The 19,481-nt window shown below is 38.1% G+C and overlaps 1 protein-coding gene across 6 annotated transcripts in view; it reads left to right on the forward strand.

The window, feature by feature from the left end:
- LOC134348485 (serine/threonine-protein phosphatase 6 regulatory ankyrin repeat subunit B-like) overlaps positions 1 to 19,481 on the forward strand; it is a 164,113-nt gene that overhangs the window by 105,269 nt on the left and 39,363 nt on the right. For 4 of the 6 annotated variants that reach the window (XM_063051940.1, XM_063051945.1, XM_063051946.1 and 1 more), the window contains exons 17-22: positions 3,192 to 3,218; positions 4,562 to 4,633; positions 4,750 to 4,951; positions 9,642 to 9,729; positions 16,898 to 17,015; positions 18,543 to 18,759. In XM_063051940.1, the coding sequence (XP_062908010.1) occupies positions 3,192 to 3,218; positions 4,562 to 4,633; positions 4,750 to 4,951; positions 9,642 to 9,729; positions 16,898 to 17,015; positions 18,543 to 18,759 (724 nt within the window). The remainder of the gene's footprint in view (positions 1 to 3,191; positions 3,219 to 4,561; positions 4,634 to 4,749; positions 4,952 to 9,641; positions 9,730 to 16,897; positions 17,016 to 18,542; positions 18,760 to 19,481) is intronic. The other 2 variants (XM_063051941.1, XM_063051943.1) reach the window with 1 other exon arrangement.

Raw genomic sequence — 19,481 nt, forward strand, 5'->3', positions numbered from 1 at the left:
GGCGGCATCTGGTAAATCTCTGCACCTTCTCTAAAGCTTCCACACACTTCCTATAATGAGACAATCCAGAAGAGAACACCAATTCTCCAAGTGTGGTCTAACTAGAGTAATAGAAATGCAACATTACTTTGCGGATCTTGAACTCAATTTTCTAACTAATGAAAGCCAGTACACCTTAACCATGTTGTCAACCTGCACAGCAACTTTGAGGGATTTATGGACCTGGACCCCAAGATTCCTTTGTTCCTCTAACATTGCTAAGAAACCCGCCATTGACCTTGTACTCTGCCATCCAAGGTGTATCACTTCATGCGTTCCCAGATTGATCTCCATCTGCCACTTCTCAGCTCAGCTTTGCACTCTATCAATGTCCCGTGTAAGCTACCACAACTTTCTACACGATCCACAATACCACCAACTTTTGTGTCATCTGCAAACTTGCTATCCCACCCTTCCACTTACTCATTCAAGTCATTTATTAAGATCACAAAGGGCAGGGGACCAAGAGCAGATCCCTGTGGAACACCACATGTTACTGACTTCCAGGTTGAATCTTCTACCTCCCTCTACCTTCTATGGGCAAGCTAATTTCTGAATCTACACTGCCAAGTTTCCCTGAATCCCATGCCTCCTGGCATTCTGTATGAGCCTACCATGGGGGGCCTTGTCAAACACCTTACTAAAATATATATAATTCCCAGGATTATCCCTGTTACCTTTCTTGAACAAATGAATAACATTTGCCCGCTCCAATCTTATGGTTCTACTCCTGTGGCCACTGAGGATGCAAAGAGTATCCCCAAAGGCGCAGCAATCTTTTCCTTCGCTTCCCCAGCACTTGGCTTATATCCTGTTTGGCGTGGGGCCTTATCTATCTTAATGATTTTTAAGAGTTTCAGCACATCTTAATGTCGACATGTTCCATCATATTAGCCTGTTCTACACTGTCATCACATTCTTCAGGGTTCTTGTCACTGGTGAATTCTGAAGCAATGTATTCATTAAGGTCCTCACTCATCTCTTTTGACTCCGGGCTTGTTTCCTCTTTTATCCATATTTATCCTACCCTCACTCTAGTCATCTTCTTATTTTTCACATATATGTAGAATGCTTTGGTGATTTTAATAACCTAACTCACCAAGGCCTTCTCATTTCCCCTTCTTGCTCTCTTAAATTCATTCTTAAGCTACTTCCTGACTACCTTGTAACTTTTTACAAGGTCTGAACCTTGCTTCCTTCTCTTGACCAAATTGTTCTACACCTCTTGTCAATCATGACTTCTTCACCCTACCATCCTTTTTCAATGGTATACATTTATCCGGAACATTGTTCAAGTGCTCCATAAGCAACCTCCACATTTCCATTGTACATTTTCCTGAGTACATCCATTCTCCTGCCTAATAGCATTATAATTAATCTTTTTTTTTTAGATTATGAAGACATGTAGCCCTCTTTTATTGTCATTTAGTACTGCATGCATTAAGAAATGATACAATATTTCCTCCGGTGTGATATCACAAAACACTGGACAGACCAAGACTGAAAAAACTGACAAAACCACATAATTATAACATATAGTTACAACAGTGCAACAATACCATAACTTGATGAAGAAGTCCATGAGCACAGTAAAGTTCAAAGTCTCTCAAATATTCCACATCTCACTCAGACGGGAGAAGGAAGAAAAACTCTCCCTGCCATGCTGACCACAATCCGACGCTGAGTCATCCGAAAACTTCGAGCTCTGATCAGCTCTCCGACACCGAGTAATGAGCGCCATCTGTGTCCGAACGATTTGACCTCCTTCTCGGTCGCCAAGGGCAGGCAAGGCCGGGGATTTTGAGGCCTACCCTCTGAAAGATTCCCGACCGTGCAGTAATGACTGTAGCGAACGAGCGTTTCAGAAATTTCTCCAGATGTTCCTCTGTGCTTTCACGTTCATTCTCCATCAAATCAGAATAGCCCACAGTCCCTATTTAACAGATACGATATCATTTTTCACCAGAGGGCTGCGCATGCACAGGCGCGCCACCATCTTCCCCCAATTAAATACTTTTATATATCATCTGTTCTTATCCTTGTCAAGGGTATGAAAAAAGGTCAAATGTTAAGTTGCAAGTGTTTACATTGCACAAAACTTTAGTTATTCCTGATAAACTTTCCTTTGCATCAATTTTGGGAATCTATACTTGAAAATCATATGTTGACTTTGATAAAGGAAATAGTGTAGATTCACCAAAATTATGCCAAAGACTAAAAGACTCATAACATTTGTATTTTCTTGTGATAATTGAGCTGTTTGAATTTGACTGTGTAAACCTAATGGAGGAATTTGATATATTTTCAAGGTAGAACCACTAGTTTTTTTTTGGTTCAAGATAGTAGCATATGATTAGAACTGAAGTCCAGATTGGTTCTGATTTAATTAAAAAAGTGAATACACATGGTACTGATTGATTTATTGAATTTTTACTGCAGTGAATGCAATGAAAATAAATACATTTTATATTAATGCCAAAATCAGCTTGGAAATACAGTATATATGTTTAAAACGTGTTTGCACCTGCAGTTTTCTTGATTTAAATATGCAAAATAATCAGTTACTAGAAGAATTTTACTCTTCAAACTGAAAGAGAAATGCACTTCCATAATTATCATTTTTATTTTTATTTAAGTATTTTGCTACACCCTGCCACTGAGAACACTTACAAGGAGCACAACCCCAAAGAAGCAGTATTCATCATCAAAGATCCCCACCATCTAGGCCATGCTCTTGCTACTACCATCAGGCAGGTGGTACAGAAGCCTTAGGTCCCACACCTCCAGCTTCAGGAACAGTTATTACCCCGCACCCAGGTTCCTGAACCATTGTGGGTAACTCCGCTCACCTCAACTCTGAACTCATTTCACAATTGACTTACTTTCAAAGACTCTACAGCTCACGTTCTCAGTATTATTTATCTTTATTTATTTATTTGCACTATTTATTTTCTTTTGCACATTGGTTGTTTGTCAGTCTTTGTTTATGTATAGTTTTTAATAAATTCTATTGTATTTCTTTATTTTTCTGTAAATGCCTGCAAGAAAATGAATTTCAAGGTAGTATATGGTGACATATACGTACTTTGATAATAAACTTACTTTGAATTTGACTTTTGCTATTACTTTAATGTTCATTTTTTTTAAATTAGATTGCCAGCAAAACATCCTTGGAGTTTGTAAGTAATTAAAAGTGCCTGCATGATGCTTTTATTGGAATGAATTTAAATTTTTAATGAAAATATTTTCTGTGTAGCTTTTGTTTAGTTATTCTTTACATTGCATGCTATGATTTTGTATTTTTTTGCACTGAGTAATAAGAGTTAATTTCACCAAGCATTACCTAAGCCTGAGTCTTCTTTCATCTGGCTTTCTTGGATAACCATGAAGTTACGATATTCACTTCAAAGTTACAATAACTAAAGGTTATTATGACTTTGAAGTGAATGTTGTAACTAAAGGTTATTGTTCCTCAGGGCAGTGTTTCTTCTGTAACTAATTCTGACACGGTGATAATAAGCATAGGGTTGTTGCAAATTCTGAGAAGAAAGATAAACAAGAACTCTATAGCATTCATTCAACAGTGCATCAGTTCCAGAAAAGAGGTACACGGAAAATGTGAATTGGAGATGGCTAACTTGCGTTCCCTAAGTGTAGCAGTCAGGATAAAATGAGAATGTGTCATATTGTGTTAGAGATGATCAAAATAGTAATTAAAAAGTCTGAACATGCATCTTCATATCATAACCTTGTGACACCACATAAAAGTGTTTGTAATTTAAATGCTCTATTTAAAGAAAAACACTATTTCTGGTCAATTTGTCATTGTACAACTGTGTTTTTAATATTTAATTTGTAAACTAATTTCCAATATAAATGAAAGTGAACCTATTCCAGGTATTTTAATTTTAGCCATTGTTGAAATTACTATGTGTGCCATTGTTTCCATTGATTTTTAAAAATCATATAATTAAAATATTGGTAGCCGTTTAATCAAGTGTCCTTTTTTTGTTAAAGCGATTTAATTTTCATTTGTTTATAATAGCAATTACTATCCACAGTTTGAGTGTCCTAATGTTTGGTTAAAGTGTGCAACTAAATGTGCTCTCGTTTTGTATAAGTATGATCATAACAAAGTACTGTATATTTTAAGTGATTTTCACAAGGCTGTATTCAGAGTGTGTTTGTTTTGGATTCTTAATTAGAACAACTTTCACATTTCCATTATTTTGCATGCAGATCTGAATGAGCTTAATCTTATTTTTGAAAAAAAATTCTCCTTCTGACAAATGATATGTTAGTATTCCAAGCCAACAGCAAAGCTAGAAAGAATATGTTCTGCAGTTTATGAAGGATAGCAATTTTTTGAAGCTAGAGTTAATTCTAGCCCAGTAACCTGCAGAGTTGTATTTTGCATTGTACAATATGTTTATTGTATTTGGCAAAGTAAAAAATGTTTGAGTGTTTAAATGTATCCTCTGTAGCTTTATTTATTCTACAAAAGAATAATTTGTCTTTTTAGCTAATGGAAGCCACTGGGCACAATTTTGATGATTCTGATTCAACAGCTCCAAAGAGCCCCTTGCATTTAGCTGTAAGTTACACTATTTTGACTTTATAAGCATGTAATAAAGTATTAGTATAATTTTATTCTAGACTAAAATTCTTCCCTTTTCTTTCTTTATTGTTCTGATTTATCTTCTTTTCTAGGCGTATAATGGTCATCACCAGGCACTTGAAGTACTTATTCACTCTGTTGAGGATCTTGACGTGAAAGACATAAATGGACGTACAGCCTTAGATTTATCATCCTTTAGAGGTCACAATGAATGTGTTGAAGCCCTTATTAACCAGGGTGCTTCCATCCTAGTTAAAGATGGTGTGGCTAAAAGAACCCCACTTCATGCAGCAGGTACCTATACATTTATTTCTCAATGGCATTGGCATAACACAGAAAGATAGTCGTTTATTTTGTGAAAATTCACATTTTTTTAATGTGATCAGTCTAGTTATTTGAAGAGAAACATTGTAGAACTTAATGTAATTTATGAATTTTGACATGATCCAAGAGAATTTAAAGAAGTGAAAAGTTTTTCCTGGATTAAAAATATTACGAATGTAACTGGTTGATTGAATAATAAAAAATTAACATAGTTTTCCTAGCTCTCTAATGGCAGTTCAACCTACATAAATTTTACTATTTCTTAAAATATTAAACATCATGAGGTGCCAACTGAAGAGCAGTTGGATAGAGTCATAGAACTCCACAGCACAGAAACAGGCCCTCCTGCCCATCCAGTCCATGCCAAACCATTAATCTGCCTAGTCCCATTGACCTGTACCCAGACCTTAACCCTCCATACCCCTCCCATCCAAAAGTGTAGAAATCAAACCTGCATCCACCACTTGCTCTGGCAGATTGTTCAACACTCTCACCAAACTCTGAGTGAAGTAGTATCCCTTCAGGTTCCCCTTAAATATTTCACCTTTCTAGGGAATAAAGTCCTAACCTATTTAAATTTTTCCTATAAGTCAGGTCCTCAAGTCCCAGCAACATCCTTCTAAATTATCGCTGCACTCTTTCAATCTTCTTTGCATCTTTCCTGTAGGTAGGTGACCAAAAGTGGACAAAATATACCAAATTAGTCCTCACCATTTCTTGTACAATTTCAGCCTAATATCCCAACTTCTGTACCCAGTACTTTGGTTTATGAAGGCCAATGTGCCAGAAGTTTTCTTTTTGACCCTATCCACCTGTGACGCCACTTCTAAGGATTTGTGGATCTGTCTTCCCAGAACCCTCTGTTCTGTTGCACTCCTCACTGTGTGACCTACTGTTCACTGTGTGAGACTTACCTGCGTTAGTCCTCTCAAAGTGCAACACCGTATACTTGTCTGCATTAAGTTCCATCTGCCGTTTCTTAGGACATTTTTCCAGCTGGCCCAGATCCTGCTGAAATCTTTGATAGTCTTCCTTGCTTCCAGTGCACTCCCAATCTTGGTGTCATCTGCAAATTTACTGATCCAGTTTACCACATTATCATACAGATTGTTGATCTAGATGACAAACAACAATTCACCCAACACCAATACCTCTGGCAGACCATTAGTCACAGGACTCCAGTCAAGAAGCAACCATCTGTTACCACTCTCTGGATTCTCCCACAAAGCCAAGGTCTAATCCAATTTACTATTTCATTTTCAATGCCAAGCGACTGAACCTTCTTAACCAACTTCCCATGCGGGACCTTTTCAAAGGCCTTACCACAGTCCATGTAAACACCATCCACTGCCTTGCCTTCATCAACTTTCCTGGTAACTTCCTTGAAAAACTCTCTAAGATTGATTAGACATGAGCTACCACACACAACACCATGTTCACTATCCCTGTTTAGTCCTTGTCTATACAAATACTCCTGTATCTGGTTCCTTAGAATACCTTCCATTAACTTTCCCCACTGGCTTATTCTTGGATCCTTTCTTAAACAACCGAAAACATTAGCTATCTACAATCCTCTGGCATCTCACTCATGGCGAAGGATGTTGTAAATTCTGCACTTGCCTCCCCACAGGGTCTGATGGAACATCTTGTCAGGCCATGGGGATTTATACACCCTAATTTGCCTCAAGATCACAGACCCATCCTCCTCTGTTACCCATATAGGGTCCATGACCTCGCTGTTACTTTGTCTCACTTCTGTAGACTCTGTGTCCATCTCCTGAGTAAATACAGATACAAAAATTCTATGTAAGATCTCCCCCATTCCTCCATGCATAGATTACCACTTTGATCTTCCAGAGGACGAATTTTGTCCTTTGCTATCCTCTTGCTCTTAATATATCTGTAGAAGGCCGACTGGTGGCATAGTGGCATCAGTGCCGGACTTCAGAGCGAAGGCTCCCGAGTTTGAATCCAGCCGGCTCCCTTGCGCGCTTTCCATCGGTGCTGGGTTGAGCGTTGAGCTAGCAACTCGGCCTCGTAAAAATAAGAAAGCCTGCTAAAAAGACGTCCCGATGACTCCACTCTGAGTTAAGGGCTTTCTTCTTCTTCATACCTGTAGAAGCCGTTAGGATTCTCCTTCACCTTGTCTACCATGTGCCGCCTTTCAGTCCTTCTGATTTCCTCCTTGAGTGTTCTATTGTATTTCTCACTAGATGAGCTCTCTAGTTTGTCTTGTTTGAGCACTACTATGCCATTTTTTGCTGACTAGTAATGCCACCCCTCCCCCTTTAATTTCTGTGGCTCTATCACAATGGAACTCTGGAAAATTGAGCTGCCAGTCCTGCCCTTGCTGAAACCAAGTTTCACTAATAGCTGCAATGCCATCATTCCGCATGTTGATCAATACCCTAAACCCATTCGCCTGTCCTATAATACTGTTTGCATTGAACTATATGCAGCTCAGAACAGTAGTCCCACCATGCTCAACCTTTTGATTCCTGACTTTGTGTGTAGGCTTAACAACATCTTTCTCCTCAACCACTCCATTATCTGTTCTGGTGCTCTGGTTAACATCCCCCCCTGCAACTCTAGTTTAAGCCACCCTGTGCAACACAGGCAAACCTCCCTGCAAGGATATTAGCCCCTCTCCAGTTCAGGTGCAAACCATCCTTTCTGTACTGGTCTTACCTTCCTTGGAAGAGAGCCCAATGATTCAAAAATCTGAAGCCCTCCCTCCTGCACCATCTCCTCACCCACGCCTTAAGCAGTATTATCTTCCTATTTCTGGACTCACTAGCATGTGGCATGGGTAACTATTCTGAGACCACAACCGTGGAGATTCTGTCCTTCAACTCAGCACCTAACTGCCAGAACTCATTTTGCACCCCTCCTATGCAGGCCATTGGTACTGATGTGAACCTAGGCCTCTGGCTGTCCACCCTCCCACTTAAGAATGCTGTGGACTTGATCCAAGATGTCCCTGACCTGGCACCTGGGAGCCAATATACCATCTAGTCCAATGAACTTCCTTTCTGTTCCCCTAGCTAATGAATCCCCTATCACTACAGCTCACCTCTTCTTCCGCTCCCCCCCCACCTCTGAGCCAGACTTAGTGCCAGAAACCTGACTAGATACAGTGACATCCGAGCTGAATTTTATATTTATCATTAAGATTTGCACTTTACCCCATTAATTTGATTGGATTGATTCATAAGGTTCCAGAAGTGAAGCAGCTATCCACTCAACTATTATGATGCAATCCAGTTGTTATTAATGTCATTTATCTGCATGTGTTCAAATTATGCTAGAAGGATTGCAATGGAGATATTTCTAACATATTTTCTCATTGACAGTTTTTAATAGGCTAAAGGCAAAGAATAGCTGGGTGACTTATCTACTTTCACTTTCTACTGTTGCTGTTACTGTTGCTTACCCACCTTTCTTATTCCCTCTGAATCAAATGATTCAGATGATTCAGATCAAATGAAATCCGTTTTTTCTCAATGTGGCAAACCTTTGATATTCTTTATTTCCTGCTGCTACTTTGGGGTTGGTACTTAATATTTTCAACTGCAGAAGTATCTGGAAAATTTAGTTGTTCTAAGGGGAGGAGGAGGTATTTATGACACTGTTCATCAAATGTCTCAGAAGGTTGTTATCCTAATTTCTTAACTCTTCCAACATACCTTTAGCGTATTACTGTAAAGGTTGTGCTAGGGATCTATCTGGTCTTGAATCCATCATCAAACATAGAAGCATCGAAAATAGGTGCAGGAGTAGGCCATTCGGCCCTTCGAGCCTGCACCGCCATTCATTATGATCATGGCTGATCATCCAACTCAGAGCCCTGTACCTGCCTTCTCTCCATACCCTCTGATCCCTTTAGCCACAAGGGCCATATCTAACTCCCTCTTAAATATAGCCAATGAACTGGCCTCAACTGTTTCCTGTGGAAGAGAATTCCACAGATTCACCTCTGTGTGGACGTGGATGTGGAACATTGTGGATATGAGAACTAAACACTTGATAAATGAACAAATTTTACTTAGTTTTGTTTTGATGCTTTTCAGGTTCTTCAATACAGCAATTGTATTATGAGGCATTTTTCTGTTGGACATTCCCTCAAGAGAAACATACATTATTTATAAACTCGTGATTTGTCTGTTATTACTTAAGTTTTTTTTTAAATTGGAGCTATAGACTTAATCAGCCACACATTAATTTTGATTACCAAAGTATCAGAAAAACTGCATTTAATTAGATAATTGTCATGAATATATACTGCATAGAAAACATAACTGAAACAATCAATGTACTTTGTCTCCTAAACTTAACTTTATTTTAAATTGAACAGTGCTTCATCTTTGCAAAGATGTTTGTAGCTGCCATTAAAAGTTAATTTGGGACAGTAACCGAATAATTACTCATGCCTGATGCTGTAAAACTCTGACCAAATAATCATGTAGGAGGAGGAAGAATCCTTGCAGAGAGTATTTGTAATACCCAGTTTAATAAGAAGGAAACAACACATATAGAACCATACCAGTGTGTCTTTTGTCAATGCATTCTTAAGCATACTTCATCTTTAGTTTGTATGTATATTTTTAGGAGAGATTGAAATAATGAAGGGCAGTACCTATGAATTTATTTTCTGTTGTAGTATCTAATGGTCACACAACATGCTTACGTATGTTAATCGAGGGCGTAGAAGGCTTGGATGCGGTTGATGTGACAGATGGCAAAGGACAGTAAGTAGATATAATGATTTTGCACTTAGAATATTACATTTTTCTTCAGATTTTGGAACTTTACCTGGCTATTGAACTTAATGGATTTCTTCTGTTTTCTCTCCAAAACATGCATCATAGTTGTTGCTGAATTATGAAATTATGATCAGCCATCAAGATTGTAATTCTTTTATCAAGTTCATCCATTTCCCATGAGCTTTTCTCAGAATCCTTCATTTTATTTTCCTGTGCTGATTCCTTGTTAATGGGTGCTATTGATTTTGCAAACAGCACTCTGTTGGGAATACATGACAGATCATACAATTTAATGCATGAAAAAACATTTTTCTTGCATTTGTACTTGTCCTGTTAATCTGTTAACACTGCTAATCAGTCCTTCAGCCTGAGTTATATTTTCATTGCTATTTCAGCCTTTTAAATGCCAAAATCAAATCTCATTCTGGCCTTCTTTGTTCTAATTTATCCACTGAGCCAACATCGGCCATATTTCTTCATCTCAGGAACCTTTGTTTAAAATATATCCATTTTGAATCAATTTCTAAACCTTTGTATCCTTCAGATGAAAAGATTTGGATATGAACTCTCACTCTGAGACTGAAAGACTTTCTGATTGAATTTAATTATCTTCTCCCCCCACTTCCCATTGCTCAATGTCTTCCCACCACGGCAATCTTCTTGAAGCTGTCAAACTCCCAGTTCCCAATTGACTTTTAGCTAATCCATTTCTCCCTTCCACACTGCCTTTCAGATTCCTCCTCTCTGTTGCCTTTCTGTGACTTGACCTGGCTCCTCAGACTGATGAGTAACAATTAGAAAGTTGATGTAAAAGTTTGTAACAGAGCATGCAAGGATTGTATCTGGTTACCCAGATGAAGGAATACTGTAACCTGTACCTTTCTGACCTCCTAATTAACATCTAAGCATATGGTACTTGAATCATATAACTGGGCAGATAAGTTGTGAATGTATGAATGTGAAATTTTTTTTTTAAATTTTATTTTTATTTGGATAAGGAATTCACAATTATCATGTACTTTTTTCACACATATAACCTTTTCCATTTTTTACATGTATAAAACTACAATTATTTATACATTCTTAAGTACACATTGAGATGATATAAAAGGAAAATAAACATTTAAATAGATAAATATGTACTGTGGTAAATCTAACCTTTTTGGCTAAGTAATGAAATTAGTTGTTAAGAAAAATGGTAATAATAGTTTCCATACAACCCTTCTGGACCATTTCCACTGGTCCAAAATGTTGCATACAAGCCTATATACCAACCATTGTAGGTGTTTATATCCCAATTTGTTCGTGCTTGTTCCTGCCCGCAGACATAATTATTCAATCCCTATGTACTTATTTACTTAATTTTTTCTTTTTTTTTATCCCTTTCCCAAATCTTTCCCTTTACTTGTGTTAATTCTCTATTTTCCAAAAAAAACAAACATTTAGACTAGGGGTGCTTACGTTAGCAATATTACTGTGTTGATGAGAAGAGCAATATAAATCATTAGGAGAATCATCTAAAGTCTGCTCGCTTTGGGGTTATATATTCAATCCATTTATTCCAGATTTGATAAAATGTTTCTTTTTGAGTTCTCAGGGAGTAAGTCAACTTTTCCATTTTAAATATTTCCAAGATAATTTCGTACCAATCTTCTAATGTAGGTGGTATTGGATTTAGCCATTTTCTAGTAATTGATTTCTTACTTGCCGCTAAGAGGGCCTGCAGCAACTTTATATCTTCCTTCTGTTCAAGGAACAATACATGCCCCAAATAGAGCGTCTCAAAGTTCAGAGGTATCTGGGACCTAAGTACCTTAACTAATATTCTATGAATACCTTCCCAAAATAGATTTAATTTAGGGCAATCCCAGAAAATATGAAAATGATTTGCCTCCTTGGAGCCGCACCTTCTTCAACACATCACATTTGTATCTTTATATTTTTCCTGATATGGGGTCTTGAAGTATCTTATAATGTTTTTCCAACAATGTTCTCTCCAAGTCAAAGAATTAGTCGAGGACCATTGAAAGCTGCAGATTTTCCCCCAAGCCTCCTCTGAAAGTACCAACCCTGCTTCTTTCTCCCACTTCTCTTTAATATACAGTGTATTTACATTTTTAGCATGGGAGAGTGCATTATATAGGCGAGAAACTGATTTACTAGGTATTGAACTGCAAGCCGAATTCAGAATCTTGAAAAATTCTAATTATACTGTTGATAGGTCTGTATATCTACAACTCTGGTTAACATAGTTTCGTATTTGAAGGTACCTAAAAAAGTCATTATGTTCCAGGCCATGTTTGTCCTGCAGGATTTGGAAACTTTGTAATACTCTTTTATCTATAAATGAGAGGTAGGTTGTAAGACCTTTCTTTATCCATAGCTCAAATCTTTTATCTCCTCTGTTGGGAAGGAATTCGGTATCATATGCACACCATCTAAAGAGTTTTAACATGTTATTAATTCCACATGAATTAACCACCTTCTGCCATACTTTTAATGTAAGATTTATCCAAGCATTATTAAATTTTTCCAACTGGGCCATCAATCCTTTGTCAGCTATTGAGGCCTGAAGAGGAAAACTGTCAACTAATCCAAATTCTATTTCCTTCCATCTAGCCTTATATTCCCTATTACACCAATATAACAGAGGGGTTATCTGTGAGGCATAAAAATAATTTCTCAGGCAAGGAAGAACCATACCTCCTCCTTCCTTCCCTAACTGTAAGGTGTTATATCGAATTCTAGGTTTCCTTCCTTGCCAAATGAAGCGGGAAATCCATTTGTCCCTTTCCCTGAATTGATTATCATCCACCTCCACTGGTAAAGTACGGAAAAGATATAATAACCGAGGAAGAATATTCATTTTTATAGTATTTATCCTTGAATTTAGATTCCATCTATGCATATCTGCTTTTATCTCTGAGATTAATGGCCCATAATTTACCTGTGACAGTGTTAAAAGATCCTTCGGCAGGGTTATTCCTAAATATTTTAATGATTTAGCTTCCCACTTAAGATCGTATGTATCCTGCAATTTTTTGGATGGTGTATAATTTAGGGACATAACCTGCGTTTTCTTTACATTTATTTTATAACCTGATATTTTCCCAAAGTCATCCAACAGTGTAAACAATCCTATAAATGATTTTTCTGGTTCACTCAGATAGACCAAAGCATCATCTCCGAATAACGCCACTTTCTGTTCAATCCCTGCCACCTTGATACCTTTTATGATTTCGCTCTGTCTTATTAGTTGGGCAAGTGGTTCAATATATAGCGCAAAAAGGAGAGGAGAAATTGGGCATCCCTGTCTAGTGCCTCTCTCTAAAATGAAGGAGTCAGAGAGGTCCCCATTTATCTTAATTCGGGCTGTAGGGCTGTCATATAGAGTCTGAATTACTTTAATAAACCTTTCTTGAAAGCCGAATCTTCCTAACACTCTGTATAGGAATGCCCAACTAACCGAATCAAAAGCTTTCTCAGCGTCCAATCCTACTACCATTGTCTCTGTCTCGTTCTTAATAACCTGTTCTAATATGTGCAGAGTTCTCCTTATGTTGTCCTGTGTTTGTCTTTGTTGAATAAATCCAGTCTGATCGAAATGGATTAGGCCAGGTAAAAGCTTTTCCAATCTGTGCGCTAATATAGATGTAAATAGTTTGTAATCTAAATTAAGAACACTAATTGGCCGACAATTGCCACATTCTAGTTTATCTTTACCCTCTTTAGGAATAACTGAAATAATCGCTTCTCTCCAGGAAGGTGGAGTTTCTCCTCTCTGCAAGATCCAATTAAAGGTGTTAAGTAGTAATGGGGCTAACTGTGTCTTCAGGGACTTGTACCACTCTGAGGTAAACCCATCAGAACCCGGGGACTTTCCAGCCTTTAACCTAGAGATGACCACGTTCAGTTCTTTGACAGTTACTGGTTCTAATAAACTTTCATTTTGTAAATCTGTAAGTTTAGGTAGATCTAAAAAATTCAATACACTGTCTATATAGAGCTCATTGGGGGCCCAGGGTTGGGAGTACAGCTCTCGATAATATGTTTCAAAACTCTCTTGAATTTTCCCTATTGTACTCTCCACAAGCTTTGTCTTTGGATTCTTTATTTTATGAATTGTATTGTCTGCTTGTTGTTTTCGTAATTTATATGCTAATAATCTAGCTGATTTACCTCCTACTTCATCATTCTTTTGTCTCAGGTAAAGAAAATTTCTTTGAGTTTCCAACGTATAAATATCATCAATTTCACTTTGCAATTTCCTAATTTCCTGTTTTCGATTTGAATTACTTTTGTTGCTATCTACAACTTGAAGTTGTTTTAATTTTCCTTGAAGGTCTGCTAATTTTTGTGCATTGATTTTTTTCATGTGAGTAGTAATGGAAATAATTTTCCCTCTCAGTACAGCTTTCAATGTATCCCATAAAATCACTGGTGATGTTTCTCCCATGTCATTAAGGTCTAGATATTCTTTGATTTCTCCCCTTAATCTCTCCATTACTTTCGGGTTATTGAGTATATGTGAGTTTAGCCTCCATAGTGTTTTCCTCATTTTCCTTTCCAGGATTAGAGACATAGAGACTGGGCTATGATCCGACAGATCAATAGTTGCAATATTACAGTTTTTTATCCTGAGTCTATCTGTATTAAAGATAAAGAAATAGTCTGTCCTTGAATAGGCTGAATGAGGGAAAGAGTAATATGTATAATCTTTACTAGTAGGGTGTAATTCCCTCCAGACATCTATAATTCCCAACTCCTCCATCAATGAATTCACTTTCCGAGTCAGAGGTTTATTCTGAGTAACTATTCTTGAAGAATCTAATATAGGATTTAATCTAATATTAAAATCCCCTCCACAAATTACTACCCCTCGAGAACTGACCATTAGGTCAAAAATGTGTCTATAAAATGACCATTCACTACCTGGAGGAGCTTAAACATTCAGCAATGTTATTTCTGTACCTTCTATTCTTCCTGTGATTTTTACAAACCGTCCTTCTTTGTCTCTAGTCTCTGAAATATGTTCATAATTAAGAGTACTTGATATTAAAGTAGCTACCCCTCTTTTGTGACTCAATTTATATGATGAATAAAATATATGCTTAAAGCCCATTCTTTTTAATTTTCCATGTTCAGATTGGCTCATATGTGTTTCCTGGAGGAAAGCTATTTGTGCCCTCTCTTTTTTCAATTTAGACATAATCTTATTTCTTTTAATTGGATTCAAAACCCCATTATAGGAAATTATTTTTACCAATTCAGTTTGCATTTTTCTCTAGTAGAAAAAAAGCACTCTCCTTTTCTAACCAAACAGTAAGCAATCCCTTCTCAACAGTAAACCAAGACATATAACCACACCCTAGACATTTCTGAACGTATAACATTTGAAAATTTTTCCCAACTTCCCACAGTGAGGCCTGAGCACCGACCCGCCTCAGTTCAGAGGGATAACCTCTATCTTCACCCTGTGTTAGAGGGCCCTCAGCAGTTTGAATAATCATAGAGAATTTTCTCCTATTTATGTCTCGACCATATTGCTATCATTCAAGTCATTCCGCCTGGTTTATTTTCAGTTACCAGTTTTCATTTTACTTTTAAGTCCGATTTACTCTTTTCAGTCATTTCGCTTAATTAATCTGTATTCTCTGTACATTCGCGTCTGAATATTTGCAGCTTTTCCTTGTAGTTTGACACTCTGGTTCGAGTGGAGCGTCCTCGCCCCACTAACTGCCACGATTTCTGCCGAATCCTCTCCAGTAGCGACTCCGGTTGGGTGATAACTTTAATAGGTAGTCCCCGGTCCGCCAGGTCCAACGTTCCCTCCTCCACCGTAGCGTAAGTTTTTGTCCCTTCGTCGTAAAAGACTCTCAGCCGAGCTGGATACAGGGTCTGGAATCTGATGTTGTTTTCCTTCAGGACTCTCCGTGTTTCCGTATATTCCTTCCGTCTGGCAAGAATCCCCGGTGCGTAGTCGTGGTCTAAACTGATTTTGCATGAAATCTTTCTTTTGCCATGCTCTTTTAAGCACCTCTTCCTTCGTTCTGTAACTGAGAAATCTGAACAGAATCGATCTGGGCTGGGCGCCTGCCGGAGGCTGTGGTGCCAACGCGCGGTGAGCCCTTTCTATCTGTAGGTCTTTTGCGGCCGGTATATCAAGGTTCTCTCTAAGCAGCTTCTCCACGAAGGGAATCATCAATCCGGGTTTACCTTCGGTTCCTTCGGGAACTCCGTAGATCCTCACATTTTCCCTTCTCGAGCGGCCTTCTTGATCTATTAGTTTCCACTGGAGCTGGTCTTGTAGCTTCAGCATTTCTGCTATCACTTCCTCGGCGTTTTGTAGCTTCTCTTCAATTCCAACAATCCTCGCTTCGGCCATCTATCCGCGAGTTAGTTTTTACTATTTCTCCTTTAATATCTTCCAGCTGTTTGCTGTTGTCTTGTCGGAACTTGCGAATCTCTCCGAGAATCAAAGACAGAGTCACCGATTCCCCCTCGTTATCTCCATCCTGGCTTGCCGTGGGGGAGCTAGGCCCGTCGCCTTGCTGCATCTCTTTATGTTTATCAGCCTTCGAAGCGGACTTTTTATTCTTGTTCTTAGACATCATCCTTGCCCCTTTTATTAATATAGTTATGCAATATTAAGTATTTGTCTAAATTCGATTTTGGGGCAGTTTACCTTCTTTTTTGTCGAGAGACCTTTTCCTTACGCCGCCATTCTCTTGATGACCCGGAAGTCCTCTCATGAATGTGAAATTATACTTGACAAATCCATTAGTTATTTTTAAGGTTTCAAATGATGATAGTTGTGGTTGTGGATGTGGATTTGTATTTTCAGGAAACATTCAATCCAACCCAATCAGAAGTCAAATTTACAACCCTATTGGAAGATTGTATCTAGCAATTTCACAGTTTTATCTTCCTCTCTTTCCTTCCTTCAGAATCTTTGGATGCAGCCTTACTGCACACCATTGTGTCTACTTTTAAGTATTGTGAGCTTTTTCTGTAAAACTATTCCTTATTCATTTTCTTGTGTCCTTTGTTATTTAATACTTTGATTGGTAAGTCTCTGATTTGTTTTGATTTTATATACATGGCAATTGTAAGATGAAACACTAATTATGTTCTTTGAAATATTCTTCACTAGAACACCCATGATGCTAGCAGTTGCTAATGGACACATTGATGCCACGATTATGTTACTTGAAAAAGGTGCAAATGTAAATGCAGCAGATAAACAAGGATGTACAGCCTTGCATCGTGGGGTGAGCCATCCATTTAAAATGTAGAGGCAGAGAGCTGTTTAGCTGTTTTTGAAATAACATTGGAAAGTTTTTTTCAAAATTAAACTTGCAGGGCATGAAGAATTGAATGAAGTTTCAACATTAATTTTTTAAAAAAGCTTAAGGTGTTGGAAATCTACAATAAAAACAGAAAATACTGAAACACTCAGCAGGTTAGGTTATATCTGTGGGAAAAGAAAGGGTTCATCTTTTGTCAGAACTGGAAAGAAACCAATCTCTCAATAAGAAACGGATCCTGACATAGGGTCTTCAATCCGAACTGTTTACTCTGTTTCCCTTTTCAGATGTGGCCTGATCTGCTAAGTATTTCCAGCACTTTCTGTAATTATTTCAGCATTTTGTGAGAAACTGATTGTTTCAATTTTAGAATTGGAAGTTTGATCTTTAAGTAGGTTCAGTATGAATGTATGATGTAATTTGCCTCTAAAATGTAAAATCAATCTTAAAGTAAATCTAACATAGCTCTTTATGAGGTAGATAAAAGCAACAGCAGATACTAGAATCTAGAACCAAAAACGGAATGCTTGAAAACTCATAGGTGAAGCAGCATCAGTAGAGACAAAAAGTATAAATCAATGTTTCAGGTCAAGAATCTGCATCAGGACTGAAGGGAAAGAGGAAAGATTGTCAGTATATAGCAATACAAGAGAGGGGTAAGTTGGAGACTGACAGGTAATAGGTGGAATCAGGTTTGGGTGGTGATGGGAGTGGTCAGGGATGCTTGGCATATAGGATGGGGAAGAAGAGGTGATGGGAAGGGTGAATAAAGGTGAAGAAACCTTCATGAACTCATGTGTGTATGTGTCAGGAGAACATCAGGGGTATTGGTTACCTGAAATTTGACAATTCAATATCATGCCTGGTCTGCACCAGGAGGAGATAAGGTGACCAATTTGTAGAACACCTATGCTCTGTCCACAATAGACACCTTAAGCTTCTGATTACATGTTGTTTTAATTCTTTTCACTCCCACACTGATCTATCTATCCTCAGCCTTCTCCATTGCTACTGAAACACCATGTACAAATCAGAAGAGCGACCTCTGAACTTGTGTAGCTTACAACCAAATGGTATAAGCTAAGAGTTTTCCAGTCAATTCTCACCCTGATGTCCTCCTGCCAGACATAGTCACCTGCCCACCTAGATTTCTTTTACCTTTGTTCACTACTTCTATCCCATTCACACTCACACCCTCACACCTAGTGCCATCATTCCTCCCTGCACTCCCCCATCTAATTCCATCTATCATCTACTGGCCTTTGTCCCACCCCTTCCTCATACATGTATATACTGGCAATCTCTCCTCCTCCCTCTCCATCCTGATGTAGGGTCTTGACCTAAAATTTATACATATGTTTTTATTCCACAGATAGTGTTCGCACTGCTGAGTTCTTTAGGTATTCTGTTGTATGCCTCTCTGTTAGATTGATTTTAGTTAAGTCACAATGTAAGTAGATTATGGACATATTGGTTGCCTTTCTTTTATAGGTTGTTACCGGCCATGAGGAATGTGTAGAAACACTGTTGGAACATGATGCCTCTATCCTATGTCGTGATTCCAAAGGAAGGACACCATTACATTTTGCAGCTGCCTGTGGTCATGCAACTTTGTGCAACTTATTGCATTCAGCACTTTCTATAAGTACCCTATCAAAGTTAACAGATAAACATGGCTATACTCCTTTGCACTGGGCATGTTACAATGGTACATAATTTCATATTTTAATATATGGAAATGTTTCCTTTAAAAAAATTAAAGTGCCATTTGAACATAAGAAATTGAAGCAGGATTAGACTGTCTGGCCATCGAGCCTACTCTGCCAACTAATAAGATCATGGCTAATCTGGCCGTGGAGTCATCTTCACCTACCTGCCTTTTCCTTATAACCCTTAATTCCTCTGCTATGCAAAAACCTGTGAGGCTCTACTGCTTCCTTGGGTAGAGAATTTCATGGATTCACTACTGTCTGGGAAAGTAGTTTCTTCTCATCTCAATCCGTAATCTATTCCCCGAATCTTGGGGTTATGTCCCCTAGATTCAGTCCCATCTACCATTGGAAACCACTTTCCTCCCTCTACCTTATCTGTTTTATAACTTTATATGCTTCTATAATATCTCCTGTCATTCATCTGAATTTCAATGAGCATAGTCTCAGGTGACTCAATCTCTCCTTGTAGGCATCCCTGCATCTCCAAAATCAACCTGGTGAACCTCCTCTGCAGAGCTTCCAAAGCCTGTATACACTTTGTGGCCACTTTATTAGGTACTCAGTGGCCCCCAGTGTGATCATCTGTTGTTGTTAGCCCATCCATTTCAAGGTTTGACATTTGCATTTCTGAGATGCTCTTCTGCACACCATTGTTGTAACGCATGGTTATTTCAGTTTTTGTCACCTTTCTGTCAGCTTGAACCAGTTTGCCCATTCT

This window comes from Mobula hypostoma, chromosome 6 (assembly GCF_963921235.1).
Source record: "Mobula hypostoma chromosome 6, sMobHyp1.1, whole genome shotgun sequence".
In the NCBI taxonomy this organism is placed as follows: Eukaryota; Metazoa; Chordata; class Chondrichthyes; order Myliobatiformes; family Myliobatidae; genus Mobula; species Mobula hypostoma.